Here is a 27,840-nt window from a genome sequence, read left to right on the forward strand (position 1 = left end):
TGCGAACAATTCTAATGATTTGAGACGTGATTTACAAGAAACAACGGAATCTTCTTTTTTTACATCGTGTTTTTAGCTTTCGTCTATACACTGGAAATCGTGAGGATAAGTTGGAATAACCTATCGCCATACTAAATTTCTTTTGTATATCATACATATTCTTTTCTAAAATAACGTCTTCACTTTTAACTATGTAAATCAGATCACGTAATGTAACACCTTAAAATATGACAAAATCATTGAAATAACACTTAAAGATGTAGAATAAATTACCGGGGCTTGTGGCCCGGTGGTAATTATCTTGAAGCTCAATAAGGTGAAGTCATCTGGGTTCGAGTCCCGACCATTAGAGAACTAAATTTTTAGTATTGCCATGAACAGTGGACTGACACAAAATAGGCGAGTGATTTTTTTGTTTTGTTAAAGCGGTACAACCGGTGCTGGGTCGGAGCGACAGCTAGCAATACCATACTTGAATCGACATGAGTATGACCAAAGCACAGGCCCGGTGGTAATTAACTTGAAGATCAATAAGGTGAAGCCACTTGGGTTCGAGTCCCAGCCACTAGATAATTAAATTTTCGGTATTGCAAGGGACAGGATACTGACACAAAATAGATGAGTGCTTTCTGTTTTGTTAAAGTGGCACGTCGGAGCGACAACTAGCAATACCATACTTGAATCGATTTAAGTATGACCAACACACAGGCCCGGTCCAGGGCATAGGCAAGAGTTAACTTAGTTAACTTTCCAACGACATTGACCATGATAAGTCGAGGACAAGAGTTAGAAAATATTCATATATGCAGGGGCCAGATATGAGTCATTTGGGAGGTTTTGTTCGGCTTAGTATATTAGAAGATAATGGTCGAACATTGAAAGATACTTACCTGGATGAGGTCGACTCTTGATCAATAAGATGAGTGGCCTTAGCTAGTAACTTCCATTGCACAATAAGGAAGGGTGCTTAGCTTAAGATTTTCCCAAGTGGAAGAGACCGCGTCTTATTTTGCGGTAATGGGGCTTTGCGTCCGTGCGGCTCCTCCCACTCCCAACAGTTAAATTTTTTAATGTTAAGTCATTGTGTCTTTCCAAAGAAAAATCTGTTGAATTGGTTAAATTTAAGAGTAATTTGCAACTATACACAAATTATATTTTGTTTCTCAGTGTTCTTGCTTTTTAGAGGGTTCTTGTCTTGAAATATCAAAGGATTTGTAGATGAATGAAGTTCTTGTCTTGTCACTGAAGTTCTGTATCGTTGACTTGGTTATTGAAATGGTGAAGAAGAGGAAAGTGAAGGACATGGACATTAAGATCAAGTACACATGTCTAGCCATTACCGTATCCATTCTATTGTCCACGTCTCATTTGTGGCGTATTAATCCTGGGCATGTAGAGTTGATATGTGACATTGTTGAATTTAACCATGGGTAAGGCATTGCAGATTCTCCATTGTGATGTTTTTGGTCGTGAATCGCCTCTTTAAATACATATTTGATTATATGTTACAAAATAGGTTACTGCAAATGATAATTAGTAAGATGTAATGAAATAGTTGTCCATAGCTGATTCAAATTTTGGTAGCCGCTACAAATTTGTTATAAAATAGATGTTGTTAGTTGATAAATAATTTGTCAGTTTCTACAAAATCAGTTACAAAATAGTGGTCATTAAATGCTTCCCCCTCTATCCTTAAACCGACAAAATGTATGAGATGAAAATATTCACCACGTCCATAAGTTGTGGTGAAGAAAAGATAAATAATAATTATCATTCCGTTAACAAATATATTATCAGTTAAACGAATAATTTTTGGGTTTTTATATCTAAACGATACATAAACATTTATCTTTTAACAATAGTTGTTGTATTACCGTTGTTATATATGACCTACAAATGTATTGAATTGTTTTAACATGTTATATCAATACTATTAAAAGGGAAGAAATCCTAAAAAATCTACTAACAAAATGTTGTTGCACCTATTCATTAATGGTCCTCCCTTTATTTTCTGAAATTGTTCAAAATTATTGTTATTAGCCATAGTAATACATAAACATTGAATACGACAACAACAATTAAAGCAATATTATTCTCCCATAATCATAATAATATCTCCTACTAATTACATTTCAAAAAAAAAATTCCTACTAATTACTTACACCTTGATAGATTTTTTTTTATGTTTGAAAAATCGACAACCATTTATTTATTTTGTTATGAACATTTTAATCCTTGATTTAACTTCTTTTGCAATATTTACGTTACGAAGACCTCTTACTCATGTTTATTTGTATTCTATTATTAATAATATACGCCAACTACATATCAACAAATTCTAAACTTTTAAACCCTGAAAATATTAGCATTTTCAATGCAATTCAAAATTGTCAAACATATGTCCAAATATTTAAAAAATCCAATTTGATAAAAAAACACTTTAGAAAATATCTCTTAAAAAAATTATAGATTTTGCATTAATTTTAATAAAAAGTATTAATAATAATAAAAAAATTCGTTAAGATAAGTTTAAAAATATTAAAACCCCTACAAATTTATAGTATTAAATTAGCTAAAATCTACCAAATAAATCTTAAGCCTCATCAATTCAACAAATGTAATTGTTATAAAAAAAGCATACAAAGTATACTGAGAGAGAATAAGTTTGAGCATTTGGGTTTTTGGGTTAGGTACAAATCTGTTCTTTTCGGTTCTCAATTTTTGAGTCTTAAACATTTGAACCAAATTAGATATTTAAATTTTTTTAGTTTGGGTTCGGATCAGTTTCTTTCGTGTTGGGATAATTTCGGATAATTTAAATACCTGTAAAATACATGTAATTGGATACGTATCGGGTCCGGTTCGGTGCCGATATTTAGGAACTAAAAATCCGAAGTATCCGAAAACCAAGAAAACACTCAAAATCCAAACAAATACCCAAAATCCCAAACATATATCCGAAATTATTCAAATACCAAAGTTATATGAATATGTGAAATATATTTTAATTTTTTTAAAATTTTCCTTGAAACTCGAAACTATAACCGAAAACTCGATCCTGAAAGTTAAAAAAATATCTCTAATACCAAAAACATATATCCGAAATATCCATATATACCTAATATAAACAAAATATTTAGTATACTTTGGGTATCGAATCGGGTCTCGGGTCGGCATGTCTAAAAAAATACTCAATAGGTATTTTACCATGTATCGAGACCCAAGATAAACGTATATTTTTGGATTGGTTCGGTTGTATTTTTTGGATCCGAAAAAAACTCTCAGATCTAAGAGAAAGTTACATAAGAATGTAGATACAAAATCTCAAATAAACTAAAATTATATAATCTTAAACAAATTACCTTCTTCGATGTAATATATACTTTGTAACATAATAATATACAATCCCAAAATACTAATCCATATAAATTTTTTATAAAAGTAAACCCGCGCTTTCGAAGCGCGGGTCAAAATCTAGTTACAAAAATTATAATTCATCAGATAATCATAAGAATCAGATAACTATAAAAAGACTATGGTTAGAATATGATGTATTAGATAGTATTCAGACCATAATGTCCTTTTATTTTTATTTTCTCCCTATGCATTTTAATTTAAAAAACTTAAAAGGAACAAAGAAAAAAGAACGAACTTTATATGGTTAAAGGAAAGCAAACTTGAAAGCAACGAACATGATTTGTTTAATCCTTACTAGATCTTGACCCACACAACCGCGCGACTATTTGTTTTTACTTTTATATGCAGATTTTTTTGTCATTAACTTAAAAACAGATTCATACTGATTCTCTAAACCACACAGGTAGCTCCCCATCCGTGTGAACGATGAAAGAATGTTGTTTTCAGACACTGCGTGCTAGACTATCCACATTCAAATTCTGCATTCTCGATAGATGAATGATCTCAGAGCTGAGAAAACTTTTTAAGAATAATCTGTTGCAAACGTGACCCGAAACTACCGCAAATTCCTCATACACTCAATTGCCCAAATTAGCGCCTCCACCTCCGAATGAAGAGGGAAAAGACTAGCCCTGACATTTCTTACTCCCATCAAATCAGCAAAACCTTCTAAAGTAGTATACCACTCTTATCCTAAAAGAAACCTCATTATATTTTCAAGAACCATTTGTAAAATACCATCGCCCTGGAATTGATGGTAAGTTCATAGCTTAAATATGTTGTGCTGCCCTCTGTGTGGTTAAAACTTGTGCTTCAGTCCAAAGTGTTGATTCTGTTTTCGCAAATTTGAGCGTATCCATGGAATCAATGTGCAGATTACTGAAAACTTTGTTGTTCCTTCCTTTCCAAATGTACCATAAAATCCATGCAAATTGATGATCCTCCATTTGTGGAAAAACTCTCCAGAATAAATGATCCATATTTGTGAAGAGAGCTTCTGTGGAAAAAATAGATGGGTTTGATGGTATCTATGAGAGAGCCCAGACCTGACATGCTTGGAGGGCATTCAAAAAACACATGGTTTATTGATTCTTGGAAGGCTCCGCATCTGGTACAACATATATCCCATTGTAGCCCTCTTGCTTGCAGATTTTTCTTAGCTTATATACACCTTGACATCAATTGCCATAAAAAATACTTTATTTTTGGTGGGCACCAAACTTTCCGTCATAACGCTTTCAATATCAACTGTATGTCCCAACATTATTGGTGTTGTTTCCTTATCTGTGTAAACTCGTTCTACTTCGTATCTTGATTTAACCGTGTATTTTCTATTTCTTGTGAAATGCCACCCATCCCTATCTCTCATATGAGTCCTACTCAGTGGTATACTTTCTATGATTTTTACATCATGGGGATCCACCAAAACCCGAAGTGCCTATGAGTTCCAACTTCGTGAAGTTGAGTTAATGAGAGAGTCAACTGTAAGGTCTAAGTAAATGTTATGTTGATTTTTGTTTGCTGGTCTCGGGCGAGTGGTTGGGAGCCATGAATCGTTCCATACGGATATAGATGATCATTATCCCACCCTTTTAATTAGTCATTTGCTAACCAGAGATCTAGCTACAATACTCTGCCAGCCATATGACGGAGAATATGATCTAATCGGTTCCAGGGGTGAGGCATTCCTGTAGTACCGTCCTTTAAAAACTCGAGCAAATAAGATATTTGGTTTCTCTATTAGAAACCATAACTGCTTACCAAGCATCTTCGTGTTAAAATCAGTGAAATCTTTAAAACCTAAACCTCCTTCATCCTTATTTATACATAATTTGTCCCATGATTTTCAGTGCATCACTTTTGTGCTTCCCCCTGGGCTCCACCAGAATTGTGCTACCGCACTCGTCAGTTTCTTTGCGGTTACTTTTGGTAAACGATAGCAGGACATCACATGATTTGGTAAGGCCGTAACTACTGATTTAATGATCACTTCCTTTCCGCCTTTAGTAAAAAGTTAAAAGTCCAACCATTAACCTTATTATTTAAGCAATCTTGTATAAACCCAAAAACTTGAATCTTGAAACCTCCGAGATTCTCAGGTTGTCCCAGGTAAGATCCCATTCCTTCTAACGTTTGTGTTCGTAAGATATCACGCAACTCCTGTCGGCTGGATTCCTCAATTTTGTGTCTAAATTGAATTGAATTTTTTTGAAAATTTATTAGTTGACCTGATACAGCTTAATACTACTTCAAAATCATGTGAATGGTTTGGGACTCCTCCCTTTGTGCCTTACAAAAGAAGAGACTGTCATCTGCAAAGAGAAGATGAGATATCGATGGACAAGCTCTAGCTACTTTCATTCCGGTTAATGCACAGATATTTGTTTAGATCATTGGTAGTATATATTTTTAACGTTAATCATATACTTAAATATTTATATAACTATTTCAAATACAATAATTTTATAATTTACATGTTATAATTAATCTATTGTTTAAAACCGTCACATGTATTTGTCACTTCTTATTATATATATATATTTATTTATTTATTTATTTATTGTATTTGCATTTAGTTAATTTGCATTTAGTTATTAAACAAATAAATATATTCATCAGAAAACATATTTGAAAGTTATTTTGTATTTAATTTTTGCTAAACCCCGACTTTCCCTTCAAAGCAGGATTGCCTTTTACCAGTATTTTAAATATATATTATTTTATATAAAAAAGTCTAAGATATATTAATTTTAGATATAGTTTGCTAATTTTTAAGCAGGCCTGTCATCATAATATATTTTTAACACAAATAGTTTATATCTATGAAATAAAATTTATAAGTTTATCAATTTAATATACTTTTATCATATTTAATTTAATATAATAATTGAGTGTTTAACATGATGATTATGATTATAGAGTAGATAAAATGGGATATAACTTTAATTTTTCATTTTATAAACAATAACTTAATATATATTGATGCATAATAATAGTTAATTGCTAATTACAAAATTAGTGAAAATATTTACATAAATGTTTTTAAAATTAACATATTGTTAAAGTATTTTTTCAACAGATTATTAGAATTTTAAAAATATAATATAATATATACATATATATATTTATATTTATATTTAAAATGAAAAGATATCATGATTAAAGTAGTTACAAAGGTTTAATTTTGAGAAATTAGCTTCCTTATACAAATATAACTATATAATTTGCAAAAATAGAAAATGGAGATTTACCAAATATGACTCAAAACTTGATTTTGATTGCAAAAGTATATCCAAACTTGAAACAAATGCAAAAGTAACCCAAAAACTTTGTGAAATTACATCCAGCCTCTTGTGACCAAACAAAAAAAAACAGAACTCATTTTTACGAATATAGCCCGTTAAGTCTTCTGAGATTATATTAAGTCTTCTGAACGACTTCCACAAAAGTCGTCTGGTATAGTTGATCTTAAAAATAATTTATAAATTTTGTAAAACATATTTTGATAAGCGAAAAATAAAAATTATGTAATTATAAACAGTTTTAAGTGATATAAATTAAGATATAATAAAATTGAATTGTTTTCAACATAGATGAGTGAAAGTAGTGAATCATGATATTCTTTGGTCTAGGGTTTGGCAACATATGTTGATGAATTGTATGTATTCTTAGGTTTAGATTTTGGAAAACTTAAATGTTTTTTTGAAAAATTAATTTTGTTCCTACATGTGATTATTTCTATGTATAGTAAATTCTTTTTAAGTTTAATTTGATTTTATGAAGTGTTTAGTTAGTTAATTTAGTTTAGGGGTTATGTTTAGAGTCTAGAAGACTAACATGTAAGTCGTCTGGCGATTAGAAGATTTCTCTGAAAGTCTGCTAACCCGCTAAAAATATTTTAGTTTCCTGCTAAAAATATTGAAGTCTTCTTGGCGACTTACAAGTAAGTCGTCTAGTAAGTCTTATGATCGAAAATATTTAACCTTATTGGAATTTTTGTCTCCATATATAAAGAAAAATTTACACATTCTTTCTCCTCCTCTCAAATGGCTGCAACAAAAATGGTATGTTCCTCATTATAAAACTCTCTAACCTCTCTCTTTGAACTTATAAATATCAAACTTTATATCAATTTATTGTTTTTGTCTCATGTCTTTCTCACTAGTTTATCTTGTTTTGCAGGTTTTTCATCACATGCTTCTCATCTTCCACTCATTTAAAGGTAGATTTATTAATTTTAGATATGTTTTTTTTGTGTGTTTTATAAAGGTAGATATATCTAATCTCTGTTTTAAGTCATTTGAACGTTTTTGGAGATGTATGTTTTTCAGATCTGGATTTTGATATGCAGATTTTTCGGATTTGGAAGACTTCTGGGCTAGAAGACTTACATACGACTTCCAAAAAGTCTTCCAGACGACTTCTAAGAAGTCTTCTGACGGAGTCTTCTCCCATGTATCCCTTTCATAATAGATCTTAGCGTTTTGTTAAGTTTTTATGTCTGATTTTCTTTCATTTGGTAAGCTCCTGTTGCATAAAGTTCATACACTTTTCCCAAACTAAAACTCTCCAAACCCACTCTAATCTCTTTCACTAATCTATCTTTTTGTTGCAGATTTTTAATCAGATGGTTCTTATCTTCCACTTGGATATGTACTTTGTGTGTTCTATAAAAGTATTTCTATCTAATTTTTCACTTATTTTTTCTGTTTTTAAGTCATTTGAACGTTTTTTGATATAATATGCAGGTTTTTCAGATTTGGGTTTGATATACATGTTTTTCAGATCTGGATCAGACTTTTGAAGACCTATGGGAAGTCTTCTCGGAAGTCTTATAAAATATAATGCGCTAGAAGAAGTTTTCCAGACGACTTCAAAGAAGTCTTCCAGACGACTTCAAAGAAGTCTTCCAGTCGACTTCAAAGAAGTCTTCCAGACGACTTCAAAGAAGTCTTCCAGACGACTTCAAAGAAGTCTTCCAGACGACTTCTGACGAGGTCGTCTTCCATATCAAGCGGAGTCTAAGCTTGTCTTTGTAGAGGAAAGATCTTAATAGTTTTGTTTGTGGTCTTTTTTGTGATTTGCATATGTACTCCTTTAGTTGTGACTTTTTTTGTAAATTTGAAGAGATATTAATGAAAAAGTTTGGTAAATATGTTCATTTTCCACAATATTATCTTGCAAAAATTACTTGACATAATTGAAGTTGTTGATACAACTTCAATAACAAAACACAAAAACACAAAAAAATTAATCAAATTTATTACAACTAAAGGAGAAGAATTCTCAAGAAAACTTAGTCAAATTCACAAAAGATAAAAACATTAAGTTCAAAGCTAGAACACTTTCATTAGATACATAAGTAAAAAGTATATCTTATGATCTGAGAAGACACATTAAACCATGATACTTGATATTCTTGAAGTTACTTAACACTTTTGAAAATTAAATAAACATCTCTTAAAATTACTTAACAAATTTACAAAAACTAACGCAGAAGACTTCCACAATTAGCTAGAAACTTTACTAAACATGAATGTTGGTAGTCCCAATATTGACTAATATACATGACGCAGACAACATAGTTTATAATTTTGATTAGCCGTGTTATTGTACGGTTGACTTAATTAAGTTATTTTTTCGAACTGAACTAGTGTAAGAAATTTTAATATTATATTATAAATATATATGATACTAGATTAAAATATTAAAAATATATTAAAATTTTGCTTAAGCCATCCAAAAATGTTATACCGGCACTGTCTATTGTAATATCTCATTTGGAAATATGTTTGTTTCCTAACTTTTAAATAGTTTATTTGTGTATAAATCTATTAAAATCTATCTATACTATTATTTGCGAAGTGATTTTTGCAATGGATCTCTCATGTTGAAAGTTAGAGCGGCTAAAGTCTTTAAGACCCTAAATGAATAAGATGATTTGTTAATATACCATTAATTTAAAATAAAAAAAACAAATTTAAATTATTTGAAAATTATGATTATCTAAAAATAATTTATATTGTCTAATAAAATCATTATTAACCTTAATAAATAATTAGATTTGTTAATATATAATAAAATATGAATAAAAATAATAATTTATTCATTTATAATTATCATTATATAAAATTTTATATTGTGTTATCCAAAAACTATTTTACATCATAAATGTATTTAAAAATTAAAAATAATGATTAATCTTTATATATATTGTATATAATTTTAGTTATACGTAAGAGTTTTTAATTTATTTTATATGATAAAAGATAATTTTATTATACTGAAAAACTTTGTGATATGTATAGAATATGATATTTAATATATTAAAGGCATGAGTGTTTTTAATTGTAATTTGACATAAACAAGTATTTAGGTTTTTCTGAAAAAACTTTGTATATATATAGAATTTGTTTTAAAAATTTATTTTTGAATATAGGTGCAATATATTATAAATATTTGTAAAATTATTATGTCCGCAGGTGCAGACAAAAAACCTAATCTAAATAATTGATGAATCACCTTAACGATTTTTATCTGAAAAAGGTACAAAATAAAAATTAGATATCCCAAAATGAGATATCCTAGATGAGAAAGTTGACCATTTTTATTAAATAATTTGACCAACTTAGTTTTCAAAATAAAGTTTCCTAAATAATTATTTGACCATTCTTATTTCTTAAATAGATATCCCAAAATGATAAAGTTCACCAATTGTTTTGGAAATAATTTTATTTTTGAACCAATAAAATATGTTTTTAACTAATATAAAATTAAATCAAATTAATAATATTAATTTTTTTTTAATTATGCTATAAAATCTTACAATATTGTTTTGTATCGAACTACATTTTAGCTAGATCATTCTGTAAATTTATAATATAACTGAAAATACTTTTTCTAAACAAACATTTAAATAAATAATACTTTTTCAAAAATTAATAACTAAGAAATTACAAACAAATTTAATTTGCAAAATTTGGAAATCAAATAAACTTCAGCGTAACTTTTGTTAAAAAAAACGTAACTAAATTAATTTTAATTTTAACTTTCACATAAACTTGTCAAAATGAGACTAAGATACTAAAGTAATAAAATAGATTCATCATAAAATTCCTTAAAGATAATTAAGCAATAAAATAAATCTAGGCTTATAAATTTACATTTATGAAATATAATTTATAAATTTAATATACTTTTATCATATTTAATTTAATATAATAATTGTGTTTTAACATGATGATTATGATTATAGAGTAGATAAAATAGGATATAATTTTAATTTTTCATTTTATAAAAAATAAATTAATATATATTGATGCATAATAATAGTTAATTGCTAATTACGAAATCAGTGAAAATATTTACATAATTTTTTATAAAGTTAACATATTGTTAAAAGTATTTTTCAACAGAATATTAGAAATTTTAAAAATATAATATAATATATACATATATTTTTATATTTAAAATGAAAAGATATCGTGACTAAAGTAGTTTCAAAGTTTAGTTTTGAGAAATTGGTTTTAGTGAAATATCTGTTAATTTTATATGTATTTTATAATTTGCTAATGTTAACCCGTCGTAGTAATGTATTATATTTTTATTTTTGAACGCAAATATTTTATACTTATGAAAATAAAATATATAAATTTATCAATTTAATACAATTTTATCATATTTAGCTCAATAAAATATTTTTATTTTAGTATGATTTATTATGATTACATTATAAATAAAAATAGGATATAATATTTATTTTTCATTTTGTAATAGATAACTGAATAAATTAATGTATAATATATTTCAAAACTAATTTCAAAATTGGTGAAAATATTTAAATATAATTTATAAAAATTAAGATCTTGTTAAAATCTTTTTGAACAGATTTGTTATATTTTTTTAAATAAATATATTTATATTTAAGATGAAAAGATATCAAGATTAAAGTAGCTTCAAAGATTTAATTTTGAGAAATTAGCTTCCCTATACAAATATAAGTGTATAATTTGCAAAATAGAAAAAACACCTTTTGAGCTGAGCTGTTTTTTTTTAATAATGGTCGAATTACCCCTACAATAACTACAGCCGGATAACTATATATGTAACATGTATCTAATTGTTTTTTCTTAAATTTATTTTAATGTTCTTAATTTGTTTTGTTTGGTAAAGTTTCCGCTCTTTCTTGACTGCGCCACCGCGGGACTTCTGAACATCTTTGTCGCTGCGTCATTGTCATCTCGTACCATGAGTTTCATGGAGTCGCCAGAACCGGAGTCGGATCACCAACACGTAGCACCTTTGGCTCTGTGTCGTCATGCTCGAGAGTTTGCAGACGGAGTCAAGAGAGGTGAATCGAGCGCATTAGTCACCTCAACTCTATCGATTTGCAGCATACAAGACTGAAGAATTGAAGTTTAAGGATGAGAACGCCAGATCGAGAATTTCTGGTATTCACAAACCGATTGATTCCAGCAAGCTTTCGGGTTTTGTTAGATCTGAGCTTTTCTACCCTTTGCGATTTTGCACGTTTGGTGCCTGATCTTTGTGACTCTTCGATTTCGGCCCCAAAACTTTCAAATAAGCAGATTTTTCATCAATCTTCTCCTAAAATCTTAAAATATGCTATGATTGCTTCTAAGGTTCTTATGGCTCTTAATGAAAGTTATTATACCTTTAACCGACTATTGATCGAAATTGCAACTAACAATTCTGATATTCGGATAATTGATATACATTACTTAACTTTTAGAGTTTGAGTATATACTGATAGTCGACTACTGGTAAAAAAACCCAACTAAAAATAATAGTATCCGGATATTTATTTTTAGTTAGCCAGTCACTAACATAATAATCATTTAATATGTAAAATATCTGGATAAATTGGAATATAACCATGCAAAGTCACAGAGGAAGATGAATAAAAAACATATGTTTATTAGTCGGTTAAACTAATTTATAGACTAGAAACATATTTGTTAGCCGTCTAAAATAATTTAAGATCTCTGATTGCAAAGAGCAAGGATAACAACGTCATTTTACCCTTATCTCTCTCCACTTATTATTGTTCTTCCATTTTTGCAAATTTTCAAGTTATTAACTGCTTTTCATGCAATTCATTCTTATTTGGAGGAATTGGTTTTAGTGAAATATATGTTAATTTTATACGTATTATATAATTTGCTAATGTTAACCTGTCGTACTAATGTATTATATTTTTATTTTTGAACACAAATATTTTATATTTATGAAAATAAAATATATAAATTTATCAATTTAATAAAATTTTATCATATTTAGCTCAATATAATATTTTTATTTTAGTATGATTTATTATGATTACATTATAAATAAAAATAGGATATAATTTTTATTTTTCATTTTGTAAATGATAACTGAATAAATTAATGTATAATATATTTCAAAACTAATTTCAAAATTAGTGAAAATATTTAAATATAATTTATAAAAATTAAGATCTTGTTAAAATCGTTTTGAACAGATTTGTTATATTTTTTTAATAAATATATTTATATTTAAAATGAAATTATATCAAAAGATATTATGATTAAATTAGTTCAAAGATTACATATATTGTTAGTATTAATAAAATATATTTAATAAAAAAATTAAAAGATGGTCCAAATTAAAAATCAAACATGAAAAAAGTCACGGCTTATATTTTAATAAATAAAATGCAACTAAAATAATAACCTTTATTTATAAACATCGTAGTGTACTGATTACCTTTTATTTTATTTATTAATTTGAAAAAAAATATTTTATTAAATTAGTAAGATATCCTAAATGAGAATGTTGACCATTTTAATAAAACTTCCTAACTAATAAATTTGACCATCTTATTTTATTAGAAAGATATCTCAAAATGATCATAAAAATCCTCAAAGATAATCAAGCAATAAAATAAATCTAGGCTTATAAAACTGTAAGTTAGTATATATATGCATGTATCTAACCTCTTTGTAAAACCCAAAAGTTAAGAAGGTGTGTGAAGATACATACTATGTTCTATCATATTGACAAAACAACAATATATATCTTATTAATTGTCTCTGTTCTCTTATTCACGCAGGGAGGAGGAAGAAAGATGGTGTCTTGTGGGAGGTTTGCTCAGGTGTCCTCGAGTGACGACGAAGAGGACTCCCTAGCGAAGACGAGGTCTCAGGGACAGAACTCAAGGAGACCTGAGGAAACAATGGAGGGAAAAATGATGAAGCGTGAGAAGGTGAGCCTGAACGAAGAGTCTGATGGGGAAGAGGAGGAGACAGAGAGGAAGAGAAAGAAAGATGACGAAGAAACGCCGCCGGAGGAATTAGAGCCCGATGACGCGAAACCGGTTGGTGAGCCGGTTAAAGTTACGGGTAGAGGAACCCATTACTGGCAGTTCGAATACGGCGGCAACAGATACGAGCTGGTGAGATACATCATGCTTTCCCTTTGCACCTGAATGCTTTGTTTCTAGCCTCTCTCTGACATTCCTTTATTGCACAGGAGGATTCGGTGCTGTTGCATCCAGAAGACAATAGTCTTGAGCCTTATGTTGCCATTATCAAGGTACTGAATTTTTGTATATGCTCAGCGCTGGTCTTGGACAAACCCAAATGAAACACTGATCTTAGGCACCCTAAAATTTTGAAGTAAATTACATAGACATGCCAAAAAGAAAAATAATTTACGCTTGCAAATTTGTAAAAAAAAAAAAATTAGTTGAAATGTTTAATAAATCACCTATGGCCTCTTAAATCTTGTTGTATCATCCATTTCACTTGTTTTCTTGGGTAGGATATTACCAAAAAACAAGATGGAAGGATGATGATTCTGGGACAATGGTTTTATCGTCAAGAAGATGCAAAGAAAATGGATGGTGGAAACTGGGTAGTAAATGATACACATGAACTTTTCTACAGTTTCCATCGTGATGAGGTCCCAGCAGAATCAGTGATTGAAAGATGCGTGGTGAATTTTGTTCCAGCTCATAAGCAACTTCCGAGAGGCACAGGTTTTATTGTGCGAGAGGTGTATGATACGGTAGCTAAGAAGCTGTGGAAGTTGACTGATATGGATTATGCAGTTGCAAAACAACGTGAAATTGACCTCTTTGTGGATAAGTCATTGGCGCGATTGGGTGATCTTCCTGACCTCTAAATCTCTAATCTAAACTGTTTCATTTTATATGGTTTTGTGGAGAGTTAAGCCAACCGTAAACCAATTAAAACTTTAAAAGTATAATAGTCTTTGTTTAATAATGCAAAAGCTAGTATTTCTCTCCATCCTTGCAATAATTCTAGTATTTCCTAAAAACTATGTCTTAAAGGATCGATTTCTCTCCATCGTTTAGTTTTATTTTGTTTGAGAGCGTCCCTTGGCCATAACGAGTGAACTTATTTTAATCTGAATTGTTCATATTAATTTTTAATAGTGTACTAGATTTTGATCCGCGTTTAGAAAGCGCATGTTTACTTTTGAAATTAAATAAATTCTTTTTATATAAGAGATAATGTATAGGTTTGAATACATTTACCCGAGTGCACTAAACCGTACCAAACTGAAAAAAAAAACTCAAAATTAATCTGAATTTCATAAATAATCGAGCATAGAAAAAATAGAGACGAAAGTAAGGACCAAATGAGTACTTAAAATTTTAAAATACAAATTATATAACCTATTAAACATAAATAAACCATTAAAAATTATATTATTAATAGAATTATATGTGGTAATGATCACATTTGAATAATCTATCATATATTCATATGGATTTATTGTTAGCAATTATATAATAGATTTTGAGAAAATAATAAATGAATTCATTTAAATTATGTAAAGTATTTATATAGTTAGAGAAATATAAGTTAAGACCAAATAAATAGTTAAGTCTAATGAAATGGTCCAACAACCTTGTTTAAGTAGATTTTTTAGGAGTGATTCCCTTTTAATAGTATAGATTATTAACTTAGAGTTTTAGTGCACATCAAATCACAATAGTATAGAAGGAAGAAAATCAACTAAGACCAAGATTTGACAATAAGTCTGTGATAATAGAGTCAAGTTAGGGCAAAAAGGGATTTTGGTTTTCCTTAAAGTAAGCAGAAAATAAATATGCAGATATAAACAATGAAATAAGAGCGTCATGCTTTAGGGAAATCACATGAAATCTGATTATGAATGTATACAATTTATGAAAAAAATCAACTAAGCACCATTCTAAAACGAATGTATAAACTTCCCACTATTGTGGCTCCAGTTACTATGTCTAATAACTTAGAGAACTAACTCCCATTGAACCTAAGAGATTGAACATGCATCAGGTTTGAGTTTCGATAGGTCCACAAAGCGCAATAGCATCAATCTCTGTTGGTTAAGAACACCTTGCTCACATGAAATATTTTCAAGCAATCAAATCAGCTCACACTGCATTCAGATAACCTAAGATCATGAATTAGGTGATCAATAAGTTCAAACATTAAAAACAATCCAAGTGAAGAACTGTAACGCATATTATCTAATCAAACAATCCTAAAATTCATTCTCTTAGATTCCTTTGAAACCCTAAAATCTAACTATAATGCTACTCAACATAACCAAATAACACAAGATCAATGATAGAATATGCATAATTGGAATAAAGAGACAAAAACAAGGTTCAAAAAGATTCTTTTGTCTCTTCACAACTTTAAAAGCTTAAAAGTCTGGACCTAAAAACGACTCAAAATAGTAGATATAGGCCAAAATACGTAATCATCAAATTTTAGGACAAATCAAACCGAAAATAAGAAAATCTAAAAAAAAAAATTCTCGTATTAAATTGGCAAATAGTCCAGTTTTCATAACTTTCGATCTAACCGATAGATCGACCTCCCCCGGTGGTATTGGAAAGAGAAGTCAATTCTCTATCTTTTTCCAAACTGAGCTCAATCTCAATGTAGAAAATCTTCCTTCAATTTCTGACACATTTTACATCTTTTGTTTTTTGTTTTTTTGTATCCAGTTCAAACTATATCGTTCTAAGTAGACTTTAAACCTGTAAAACTACCAAATAACACCAAAATAATTCAAAACACATACTTAACTTAATAAAATACTCAAAATATAGGATAGAGGTAGTAACAACACTGATATATCCTGTATGTGTAAACATAGTTTATAATTTTGGTTAACGCTATACGTCGACTTAATTAAGTTATTTTATCGAGTTGAACTAGTGTATGGAATTTTAATACGATATATATTATATTATAAAAATATATGATACTAGATAAAAATATTAAAAATGTTAAAATTTTCTTAGGCCATCCAAAAGTGTTCTACCGGCACTATGTGTCGCGAGGAAATCCCAATCTTACTCTATGTTTCATTCTTAAATATACATTAAAATAAAAATGACCCAATAGTTCATTATATTTTTTATATATAATAGAGTGAAAACGAGTTTACTAGATTAATTTGTTTATTTTTTATTCACCTCTCTATTTTTCACTTTAAAATAGAATACTATTGAAATATAACTCAATTTTATTATAGAGTTATTCTACTTTAGAGTGAAAAAGAGAGTGAACCATTGGAGATGGTCTAACATCTCATTTGGATATATGTTTGTTTCTTAACTTTTAAATATTTTATTTGTGTACAAATCTATTTAAATATATTTAAATAATTGAGGAAGCACCTTAACGATTTTTATCTGAAAAAGGTACAAAAGAAAAATTACTAAACAAGCACAAACCACTTAAGTATATATCATGAATTATTAATTAACTTCCTATTGTGAAAAATACAAGTCTTGACAGTGTTTTATGCAAACTACTCAATCTTTAAGGAACTAAAATACTAATCTTTACGTACAAACATAGTACGTAGTTTACTGATTACCTTTTCTTTTATTTATTAGCTTGACAAATTTTATTTTTATTAATAAGATATCCTAAATTAGAAAGTTGACCATTTTTCTTAAATACTTTTCCCAATCTTAGTTTTGTTAATAAATTAAACTTTCCTAAATAATAATTTGACCATTCTGATTTTCTTAAAAAGATATCCCAAAATGATAAACTTGACCAATTTTTTGGAAATAATTTTATTTTTGAACCTATAAAATATGTTTTAACTAATATAAAATTAAGAATATTAAATTTTGTGATTATGTTATGAAATCTTACAATATTTTTGTATCGAACTACAGTTTAGCTAAATATTTATGTAAACTGATAATTTAATTGAAAATAATTTTTGCAAACAAACATTTAAGCAAATAATAATTTTCGAAAATTAATAGCTAAATTTAAAAAAAAATTATTTTTGCTAAATTTGGCAATAAAATAAACTTCTGCTTAAATTTGGTCAAAAATGTAACTAAATTAATATTAATTTTCACATAAACTTGTCAAAATGAGACTAAGATACTAAAGTAATAAAATAGGTTGACCATAAAAGTCTTTAAAGATAATTAGGTAATAAAATAAATCTAGTCTTATAAAACTGTAAGTTAGTAAATATATGTATGTATCAAACCTCTTTGGAAGATCCAAAAGTTAAGAAGGTGTGTGAATATACATACTACGTTCTATCATATTGACAAAACAACAATACATCTATTTAATTGTCTCTGCTCTCTTATTCACGCAGGGAGGAGGAAGAAAGATGGTGTCGTGTCGGAGGTTTGCTCAGGTGTACTCGAGTGACGACGAAGAGGACTCTCTAGCGAAGACGAGGTCTCAGGGACAGAACTCAAGGAGACCTGAGGAAACAATGGAGGGAAAAATGAGGAAACGCAAGAAGGTGATCCTGAACAAAGAGTCTGATGGGGAAGAGGAGGAGACAGAGAGCAAGAGAAAGAAAGATGACGAAGAAACGCCGCCGAAGGAATTGAAGCCCGATGACGCGAAACCGGTTGGTGAGCCGGTTAAAGTTACGGGTAAAGGAACCCATTACGGGCAGTTCGAATACGGCGGTAACAGATACGAGCTGGTGAGTTACATCATGCTTTCCCTTTGCACCTGAATGCCTTGTTTCTTTTTTCTTTTTTTTTGATCAGTCGAAAGAAGATATGCTTTGTTTCTAGCCTCTCTGACATTCCTTTATTGCACAGGAGGATTCGGTGCTGTTGCATCCAGAAGACAATAGTCTTGAGCCTTATGTTGCCATTATCAAGGTACTGAATTTTTGTATTTGCTGGTCTTGGGTAAAGCCAAATGAAACATCAACCTTAAGCATCCCAAAATTTTGAAAAAAATTACATAGAGAGGCTCAAAAAAAAAAAAATTTAGGCCTTCAAATTTGTAAAAAAAAATTAGTTGAAATATTTAATAAATCGCATATGGCCTCTTGAATCTTGTTTTATATATCATCCATTTCACTTGTTTTTTTTTGGGGTAGGATATTACCAAAAAACAAGATGGAAGGATGATGATTCTGGTACAATGGTTTTATCGTCAAGAAGATGCAAAGAAAAAGGATGGTGGAAACTGGGTAGTAAATGATACACGTGGACGTTTCTACAGTTTCCATCGTGATGAGGTCCCAGCAGAATCAGTGATGCAAAGATGCGTGGTGAATTTTGTTCCAGCATATAAGCAACTTCCGAGTTGCAGAGGTTTTATCGTGCGAAAGGTGTATGATGCGGTTGATAAGAAGCTGTGGAAGTTGACTGACAAGGATTATGAAGTTGCAAAACAACGTGAAATTAACCTCTTTGTGGATAAGTCATTGGCGCGATTGGGTGATTTTCCTGACCTTGAAATTGAAGAAGATGTAGAGAAGGCTAAAAGATTTTCCGGGAAATTAAAAAGACTTCATGTTGATCTTAGAAAGGACAAAGATGTGTTTCCTATTTCATCAGAGTATCATTCTATCTTAGACAAGTTTGATTCACTAACAGATAATTCTCATCGTAACGAATGTTTGGCGAAGCTTCTGGAAGCAGTCCAGAGCATATGCTTTAATGCTGGTGATGAAGCAAATGTGAGTTCCAAATAGTCTCTATTTTCACGCACTCACCTTTCATTAACCCTTTTGTTTAAACTGCTTGATAGGATGAGAGCTTTCTCTGGCCAGATGCTGCTGTTTCTCCCGTGTGTGCCCTTGAGCTGGCTATAAATGTTTCTTATGCATCAGACTATTCTAAATACAATCAAAGGATAAGGACATTAGCATTCAATCTGAAGGTTAGAATCCGCACTCATGCCATTTCATGATTATCTCTGCACGTATGCTCCATATTCTTAACCGTTGTTGATCTATGAATTGAATGTGACATTCTTATATGACATGCTAAAATTTGTATGCCTTTCTGATCATTGAAAAATAGTTCCATTTTGTTTTGTCTGTAGAACACTGCACTGCTGGCTAAACGACTGCTCAGTGGCGAGTTAGAACCTGAAAAGATTTCGAACATGTCACCCACTGAGTTAAAGGTTAGGGAATTGTTATACTATCATGTTTGTAAACAGATTAATCTTAATCTTGCTTTCTGCTATAATGGGTAAATAGTAATGATTATTTCTTAAACTTTAAACTAATAAGATTTGTTTTTTTTATGGGATTCAGGTGGGTCTAACTAATGAGGAAACAGAGAAGAATGAGCCTGATGATGCGGAACGAATGCAGGTTTTTTCATTTATGACAGCCAAAGTTTTATCCAGTTTCTTGGATTTGTGTTGGAGAATGTCTTTGACCATGCCATGTGTTGGCTTTTCATGCAGATGACTGATGTAAGATGCTCGAGATGCAGTCATATTAAAGTTGGCCTGAGACATATCGTTCAAGCTGGGCATCGAGATCGCTATCAGGTTCTTTTGCTTTTCAATATTAAGTCATCTATTCTCGGCACGATCTTATGCATATTCATGGATCATAATAATCACATTCTGGTTTTTTATGCATTTAGTTGGAGTGTATTGCCTGTGGAAATTCCTGGTACACCTCAAGGGATGAGGTAATATCCTCTAGCTGTAGATACTGAACAACCTGCCTAAGGTACAAGGAGTGAGGACGTTGAGAAGAATTTAACCAGTCCTCCTGAAGCTGAGAAGAAAGCGACATAAGACTCCTTGAAGACAACCAATGACTCAAATGCTGACAACAATCCTGAAGCCACCAAGAAACCTGAGTGAAGAAAGTTTATTTAGGGTTTTAGGTATGAAATCGGACAATATGAAAACTAATTTATGAAAATAATTGTAAAACTTCGATTATGGGGATATATCAGTTGTCAATGGATTTTTGTTTCATTATGGATCCTGCAGAATTTGGAATAGAATAACTCTATTATTTCTATTTATTGTTATTACTTTGAAGTTAGATAAATACCTTTTTTTATGATTTTGACAAATAACCGTTTAATGTAAGAGTTAAGTTGCATTTAGTTTGAAAGGTTTGAAACTTTTATTTGTTTGCTACGACTAAATGAATCAAGAAATCGTTATTCTTAGATATTGCTAGAATAAATAAAAGTCTTTCCTTATCTTTTAGCTTCTGTTTCATCACTATCACTTTTTGGTCTTTATCAACAATTATCCTTTTTAGGTACCAAGCAGGGGCGGAGCCAGCACCTTATCCAAGTCATTTGAAATGTAGTGATGATGCATCTATCACCAACATATATCCTCGTTGAAGATGATGCTCCTATGTCTGATGTTGTAACCTTATGTCTGAACCAATTCTTAATACAGAAAATATGCTCAGTACATATTTCTTGTTGTAGAAATATATGTATATGTAACATGTATATGATATATTACTGTTTATGTCAGATAAAAGTAAAACAGAGACAAGAACTAGAGAATATTTGATATATACTTCCAATTCATTACATTTCAAATATCAAAAAAAAAAAAACTTCTTCAACGAGGATAGAAATCTGTAATCGATGCATCATTGATAGAACCAGTAATAGACCTGCTTGTAGATTGGGTAGACTCCAAGCCATCAGTGTCTAGTTCATGCCTGCTTGGGAGGCAAAATCCTGGTGCTCTAGGCACAGGTAAAGTAGTTGTGCTACTAGTGAGCATCACAATGATTTCTGGCAACAATGGACGATCTGCAGGATCTTCTTGAATGCATAATAGTGCAATATGGATGCATCTAGTAGCCTCAGTGCTTTGATAACTCTCTCCTATTGTAGGATCTATAAGATCTAATGGTGATCCGTTTCTCCAAAGCCTCCAAGCCTAATACAAGTGATCAAGTAAATGAAATCATATGGCTTAATCATATAGACAAATGTAACTTCAAAGATCAATACTCACATGTGCGACCAAATTGCCACCAGAGTCACCAGTGTGGTTGAAACTGCTAATCTTTTTGCCACTTATGACCTCCAGAATCAAAATTCCAAAGCTATAGACATCAGATTTCATGGAGAAATTGCCACGCATCGCGTATTCCGGAGACATATAACCACTGCAAAAATATGTTATACACCTTTTTAGCCTATTGATAACAAATCGACCACCAATAAAGTTCATATCATCAATTTGAGCAAGAAAGTTTACTATGTTCCAACAATTCTTCTTGTGTCGGCTTGACTTTGATCAACTCCAAAAATCCTTGCCATGCCAAAATCTGCAATCTTGGGATTCATATCAGCATCTAAGAGAATGTTACTCGCCTTGAGATCACGGTGTATGATTGTAAGCCGTGAATCTTGATGAAGATATAGGATCCCTCGAGAAATCCCTCCAATAATGTTGTAACGTCTTGTCCAGTCTAGTTCGCTTTGCTTTGCAAGATCTGCATGTTCATTGCATACATATGATATATTTAGCTATAACAGCACTTAAAATTAATTAGTACATAAGTTCATATATCATACCAAAGAGAAAATAGTCGAGGCTTTTGTTCGGTACAAATTCGTAGACAAGTATCTTTTCTTCTCCTTCCAAACAGAAGCCTAGAAGCCTAACCAGATTCCTATGCTGAAGCTTTGTCACAAGAACGGCTTCGTTCTTGAACTCATGAGCACCCTGTCCTGATGATTTCGATAGTCTCTTCACAGCTACTTCAGTTCCAGTTGAAAGAGTTCCCTATAAAAAAATATAAATCAAATGTTGCATTTCAGAAAGGGAAATAACAAATCACGCTGAGAAACCACTTATTACCTTGTAAACTTCACCAAATCCACCTCGGCCAATCAGATTACTGTCTGCAAACGTATCAGTTGCATCTTTAATCATTTTAAAACTAAATTGCAGTGAGCGTGTTGTTGTGATCTCATCACCAGCTGCACAAAGAAAGCGAAAAAAAGATCTTTCTTAACATCTAATTTCTTTTTCAAGAATCTGTAAAATAAAACAGTTAAGCAGTTGATTGGTACATGGAGAACCAACCTCGAACTTCATTTGTTTGGTATAACTTCCTTTTCCTGCAAACCATGAATCCTACAACTAGTAGTACCAACATAATGACGGCAGGGACAACAATTGCCACAATAATACCTGTTGAAATAATCTTTCGATCTACAAAAAAAAAGAAATCACCAACAAAAACGGCAAATGAGAAGAGTCCACTTGACTTTTCCACACATTCTTGTTACAAATAATATAAAGAAGTTCTACCTTTGCCGGTTGTATTTGCCGTATCGCTTACGGGAGGACTCAAAGAAGGCGGTGGCGGAGATGAAGCCTGCGGTCGAGCCGGTGGCAATGTAACATTATCAAAAGCTCCAGCATAAGGATACAAATCCCACCGGAAAAAGCAACTCGGTCTTATAACCGCACCACCTTGTTTACCGCGACAACAAGAAGAATACTCGCCGACGCTTTTCTCGAGACAAAACTCACAGTCCCCTGAAGAAACATCAGGCGTACATTGCATCATTGCGTACATAGTTTCTAAGTTGGTCAACGAAGCGACCTCAGCTGCGAAATACTTTTGCTCAAAGGATGATGATCCGTTTGAAGCTGCAGTAATTGTACGGATCATTAACTCATCATAGACTCTATCGAACACCGTCATATTAGCATCAGTATCTCCGATATCTCCAGTGTTGTACAGAGCTTGTGATGGTTCCATGAGGAGTGATCCGGAGAAGGAAACGTTGGAATAACGTACCATGCAACAATCTGGCCATGTATAAGCTTCTGTCTGGTTAGGACAGCTTTGCGATAAGCGGTCTGATGCGCCTTTGATGCAATCTGAACAAGTCTCTGGTTTGGTTCCAGGGATACACATGCCAATGATGAACACTCTGTTGGGGGTTTGACCGATCGAGGAGCTGAAGAAACCGTTGTTAGATGTGACATTAGAAGCAAGAGAAGAGAGGAGTTGACGACGGTTTAAGTCGTAAGTAGAGTTGGGTTTAAAGAATCCATTGAAGCAGATCTCTTGTGCAGAAAGAGAATCTAAGGCTACGAGGGAAACTAAGAACACCGGTAAAAAGGAAGTCTTGAGCTTCATACTCTCAAGATCAAAACCAAAGGCTGTTTATGAGTTAAATTGTTAGAAGTTAGAGAAGGTCAACTTCAAATACTGTGTGGACTTTTGTCTGCTGATTTATCATCATTGAGAAAAGATTAGAAAATGACAGATTAGTTGAGTTCTGCGGAACCTCCAAGCTGGTCAAACAAAACGACAAGAAATAAAAAAGAGACCCCACTCTGATAATGATGAAAGCTACTATACTAGTTTTACCAATAATATGGACCTAAGAACAGATAGAATAATATTATAACTGTGGAAAATTAAGCAACTAAAAACCTTAATCATAAATCTCAACCACCAAAGTAAAATATTTTCAATACACAACAAAAGATAGACGAGGGAAGCAAAGTGAGCAAACAGTAAAATTTTCTTTTGGTTTTCTATTTCAGTGGTAAACTAAATAGAAACCGGTTACAATTATACACAATTGGCTCATCTTCAAAACAGAGTTTCCTTGTGACACGCGAAGATCATATACACAACATTTGTAAAATAAAACATAGAAACATCATCTGCCTTTTCCAACCAACCATCATTTAAAAAAAAAATGATCTGCCATCTTCAACGAGGAACCAACTCATTTATCAATGAATCATTTACAGAAACAGGAACAGATTTAATCGGAGGTAGACCCATCTCTGAACCCTCATATACTGGTGACTGGGGAAGCTGTAAAATGATCGAGTTACTGGTGAGCATCGAGATAATTTCGGAAATATCTGGACGGTCATCTGGATCAGCTTGAACACATAATAGCGCAATATGGATGCATCTGACTACTTCATTACTCTGATAGTTCTTTCCTATTTCCGCATCCACTAGTTCTAGTGGTGACCCGTTCCTCCAATGCTTCCAAGCCTACCAAACAATGAACAATCAGTTAAACCTTGGAAATAAAAAAGGCTACAGATTCAAGAAATGTTAAATCTTTGTGCTCACATGTGTGACCAAACTCTTTCCGGAACCGTCAATCTCGTGGAAGTTGCTGTTTCTTTTTCCACTAATAATCTCGAGAACCAAAACTCCAAAACTAAATATATCAGATTTCCTGGAGAATTGCCCATGCATCAAATACTCTGGAGAAATGTAGCCGCTGATACAAAAACAAATAAATATATTGAGTTTACCGTTGACAAAAAAGTTCACAGAATGTCAGAAATTAATAGGAGATAAAGGGGAAAAAGAGAATATTACTGGGTTCCAACGACTCTCCTTGTATCGGCTCGAGATTGATCCATCTTTAAAATCCTAGCCATTCCAAAATCTGCGACTTTGGGTTCCATTTCAGCATCTAAGAGGATGTTACTAGCTTTGAGGTCACGGTGTATGATTTTGAGAGGCGAGTCATGATGAAGATATAGGATTCCCCTAGCAGTCCCGAGAATAATCTTGTACCTTTTAGCCCAATCAAGCTGGCTTTGCTTTGTAGGTTCTATACAAGTGTCATTAACTATGATATTAAAAACCTAAGTTTCAAGAACTGCAACATAATAATAATCATTATAACTTCACAAGGTTAATCTGAGTGTTATATGTAAAATACCAAACAAGAACTGGTCGAGGCTTTTGTTGGGAACAAACTCGTAAATGAGTATCTTTTCTTCTCCTTCCATACAAAACCCGAGAACTCCAACCAAATTTCTGTGCTGAAGCTTTGCGACGAGACTAGTCTCATTCTTGAACTCTTGTACACCTTGTGCTGATTCTTTAGACAGCCTTTTCACCGCAATTTGTGACCCATCTTGAAGTGAACCCTACAAATTATATGGAGGGTAGATAAATTAGTAAATCACATGCACACAGTTAAAAGAGAAATATCAAAGGTGGAAAAAGAAGAAGATCACCTTAAAAACTTCTCCAAATCCACCTTCACCGAGCATGTTTCTCTTGGAAAATGTGCACGTTGCAGCTTCAATCGTTTTCAAATCGTATTGCAGTGAGTTTTTAGGTACATCTGCAACACGTGTACCACTATTAACTTTTAGATGTCATCCACCAGAACATCTTCTAAGCTCAACCTTATAATCATTGGCTATATGGTAAAAAGTTACACGGAGATAGAGCAATTGACATGAGCAATGAGGTCATTATTTCTATCCAAAACTCATATTCGTTCTCCAGATCAAGCAGTATATGTCTTGTTTCTTTTATGAAAGCAATTAAAAAAGAACATGATGAGGAAAAACATGAATCAACTTACTTGCAAAGTCAGGCGGTGGGTTAGACCTTCTCCTTCTGATAACTAGTATTACCACTAGAGCAAACAGTATACAGCAGATAGCGACGATGGGAACAACAACCGCCACAAACATTACCGTTGAGGTTTTGTTGCTACCTAGTATAGAAGAAGAAACTTTATCATCCAGTGATTGAATCTACAGTTTCAAATATATAAAAAAAAATTATAGGTTTTGAGAAGTTCTTGGAATGTTTTTATTTTATTTTATCTTTTTGTAGTGTGACGACTTACTTCGATTGAAACCTCCGCTGAAGGGATACGAATCCCACCGGAAGAAACAGCTTGGATATGCAATGACGCCTCCTTGCCTCCGAATGAGGTATTCATCCTTATGATAAGCACCAACACTTTCTCGAAGACAGGCCGAACACTCAGTTGAATTTAGATCCAGAGTGCATAGCATTAATGCGTGTAACTGGAACTTTGTCAAGGCCTCCACTTTAGTTGAAGCTTTTTTTCCACTAGAAATTTCAGCTATCAAACCAACTGTTAAATTGCTAAAGTTTTCTTCAAACTCTGTTAACCTCGATAACCCAATGCTGTGCTCCGAATAAAGCAGGTGCGTATCATGGGTTCCAACAAACGAACGGTTAGAGAAGCGTGCAAAACAAAGGGCTTTATACGGAAACCATATAAATCCTTCACTCTCGTTATTACAGTTGTGTATTAACAAGTTAGTCGCAACCCTGAGACATTCCGAGCATACCTCTGGGTCACTCCCATCTATGCACATTGCCATTGCATATACTCGGTCAGGAGAGTCAGGACGATCTCCCTTCGAACCGTTGTAGAAACCGTTGGGCATCTTCACATTAGCAGCAAGAGATGAGAGGATTTTTTCGCGGTTAATAGCATATGGGCTACCTTCTCCAAAAGACCCAGTGCCATCGCATAGTTGTGAAGAAACAACAGTAATTCTGCTACTGAGGACAAACAAGAAGATCAATAAGGAAATCTTCTCGGCCATTCTCATGTTTATGCTTTGGGTTAGTATATGCATATGTCTTTCCACTTTGTCGCATTTTAATAGCAGTTGAGTTCTGTTTGCAAGTTGCAAAATTTAGTTGTCAGTGGTATTATTAAAGCTGAGTCAAACGATAGACAAAATCAGAGAGCCAATCATAGCAAATACCTGATGTGTTTATGTTAATAAAAATACTGTTGAAGTTTCAAATATGTTTACCATGTGAGATGCACCCAGACCCCCCACGATGTTTGTTGAATGGTTCTCCTGAACTCACACAACGAAGCAGGGTGATGAAGAGAGAGAGGATCATATGAGCTATAGGTTATATAGCATTTGTTTCGTTAATATAGAAAGTCTCAATCTTTTTAGTCAAATGAATGATTCAGTCTAGCCAATAGATTTACGATAACAGTACTTTGATACCTCCAATAGACATTCTTATTATTTTTTCAGCAAATTGAGCAATCTCAACGACTAACATATATAATACTTTGACACCATCAATATTTTCTTATTGCTACTAACATAAACAGTAATACAAAACCTTTTTTTTTTTTGCCTGAGGCATTGTTGACAGAATCATTCAACTTGACTAAAAAGAAACAATATCATTGTCGGCACTCACTTTGAAAACCTAACATGTGTTAAAAATAGCGCCTCAAGTGGTGAAGCGATGAGGAAGAACAATCTAGCCTAGGCCAACGCTAGGGTCGCCTTTCCGACATGAGGCGTCCCTAGACAAGAAACATAAGGTTAGTAATCATCATTGATCCTTACACAT

The 27,840-nt window shown here is 31.9% G+C and overlaps 3 protein-coding genes, 1 non-coding gene and 1 pseudogene across 4 annotated transcripts; 3 read left to right on the forward strand and 2 right to left on the reverse strand.

The window, feature by feature from the left end:
- The first annotated feature begins 882 nt into the window (after nt 1-882).
- Nucleotides 883-1,046, forward strand: LOC125578864. The gene has a single exon (XR_007316946.1). It is a non-coding gene; the product is annotated as a U1 spliceosomal RNA (small nuclear RNA).
- An 11,741-nt stretch (nt 1,047-12,787) lies between these two features.
- Nucleotides 12,788-17,628, forward strand: LOC111200056 (protein polybromo-1-like). Its single transcript, XM_022690734.2, has 4 exons — nt 12,788-13,422; nt 13,511-13,852; nt 13,930-13,992; nt 14,221-17,628. The coding sequence occupies exons 2-4, from the start codon at nt 13,526-13,528 to the stop codon at nt 14,581-14,583; spliced, it is 753 nt and encodes a 250-aa protein (XP_022546455.2). The 5' UTR covers nt 12,788-13,422; nt 13,511-13,525; the 3' UTR covers nt 14,584-17,628.
- Nucleotides 17,629-18,072: 444 nt separating this feature from the next.
- LOC106422305 lies at nt 18,073-20,395 on the forward strand (annotated as a pseudogene).
- Nucleotides 20,396-21,145: 750 nt separating this feature from the next.
- On the reverse strand, nt 21,146-23,973 carry LOC106422294 (cysteine-rich receptor-like protein kinase 34). Its single transcript, XM_013863106.3, has 7 exons — nt 22,989-23,973; nt 22,761-22,889; nt 22,533-22,654; nt 22,247-22,457; nt 21,927-22,164; nt 21,681-21,834; nt 21,146-21,602 (listed from the first exon to the last, which is right to left on the reverse strand). Exons 1-7 carry the CDS (start codon nt 23,827-23,829, stop codon nt 21,276-21,278), a joined length of 2,022 nt encoding a protein of 673 aa, XP_013718560.2. The 5' UTR covers nt 23,830-23,973; the 3' UTR covers nt 21,146-21,275.
- A 401-nt stretch (nt 23,974-24,374) lies between these two features.
- On the reverse strand, nt 24,375-27,697 carry LOC106422309 (putative cysteine-rich receptor-like protein kinase 33). The gene is made up of 7 exons (XM_048740834.1): nt 26,324-27,697; nt 26,054-26,206; nt 25,698-25,807; nt 25,397-25,607; nt 25,048-25,285; nt 24,793-24,946; nt 24,375-24,711 (listed from the first exon to the last, which is right to left on the reverse strand). The coding sequence occupies exons 1-7, from the start codon at nt 27,090-27,092 to the stop codon at nt 24,415-24,417; spliced, it is 1,932 nt and encodes a 643-aa protein (XP_048596791.1). The 5' UTR covers nt 27,093-27,697; the 3' UTR covers nt 24,375-24,414.
- Nucleotides 27,698-27,840: the final 143 nt, after the last annotated feature.

This window comes from Brassica napus, chromosome A9 (genome assembly GCF_020379485.1).
Source record: "Brassica napus cultivar Da-Ae chromosome A9, Da-Ae, whole genome shotgun sequence".
Lineage (NCBI taxonomy): Eukaryota > Viridiplantae > Streptophyta > Magnoliopsida > Brassicales > Brassicaceae > Brassica > Brassica napus.

What these genes read in the sequence shown, in the direction of transcription:
- LOC111200056 (XM_022690734.2), top strand. Translation starts at nt 13,526, where the DNA reads ATGGTGTCTTGTGGGAGGTTTGCTCAGGTGTCCTCGAGTGACGACGAA. An exon ending in GCGGCAACAGATACGAGCTG is followed by an intron (nt 13,853 to 13,929) that starts GTGAGATACATC and finishes TTTATTGCACAG; the next exon opens with GAGGATTCGGTGCTGTTGCA. An exon ending in CTTATGTTGCCATTATCAAG is followed by an intron (nt 13,993 to 14,220) that starts GTACTGAATTTT and finishes TTTCTTGGGTAG; the next exon opens with GATATTACCAAAAAACAAGA.
- LOC106422294 (XM_013863106.3), bottom strand. Translation starts at nt 23,829, where the DNA reads ATGAAGCTCAAGACTTCCTTTTTACCGGTGTTCTTAGTTTCCCTCGTA. An exon ending in GATTTGGTGAAGTTTACAAG is followed by an intron (nt 22,458 to 22,532) that starts GTAATAAGTGGT and finishes ATTTTTTTATAG; the next exon opens with GGAACTCTTTCAACTGGAAC. An exon ending in AGAAGAATTGTTGGAACATA is followed by an intron (nt 21,835 to 21,926) that starts GTAAACTTTCTT and finishes ATATTTTTGCAG; the next exon opens with TGGTTATATGTCTCCGGAAT.
- LOC106422309 (XM_048740834.1), bottom strand. Translation starts at nt 27,092, where the DNA reads ATGCATATACTAACCCAAAGCATAAACATGAGAATGGCCGAGAAGATT. An exon ending in AGGAGAGTCGTTGGAACCCA is followed by an intron (nt 24,947 to 25,047) that starts GTAATATTCTCT and finishes TTTTTGTATCAG; the next exon opens with CGGCTACATTTCTCCAGAGT. An exon ending in GAAAGAGTTTGGTCACACAT is followed by an intron (nt 24,712 to 24,792) that starts GTGAGCACAAAG and finishes ATTGTTTGGTAG; the next exon opens with GCTTGGAAGCATTGGAGGAA.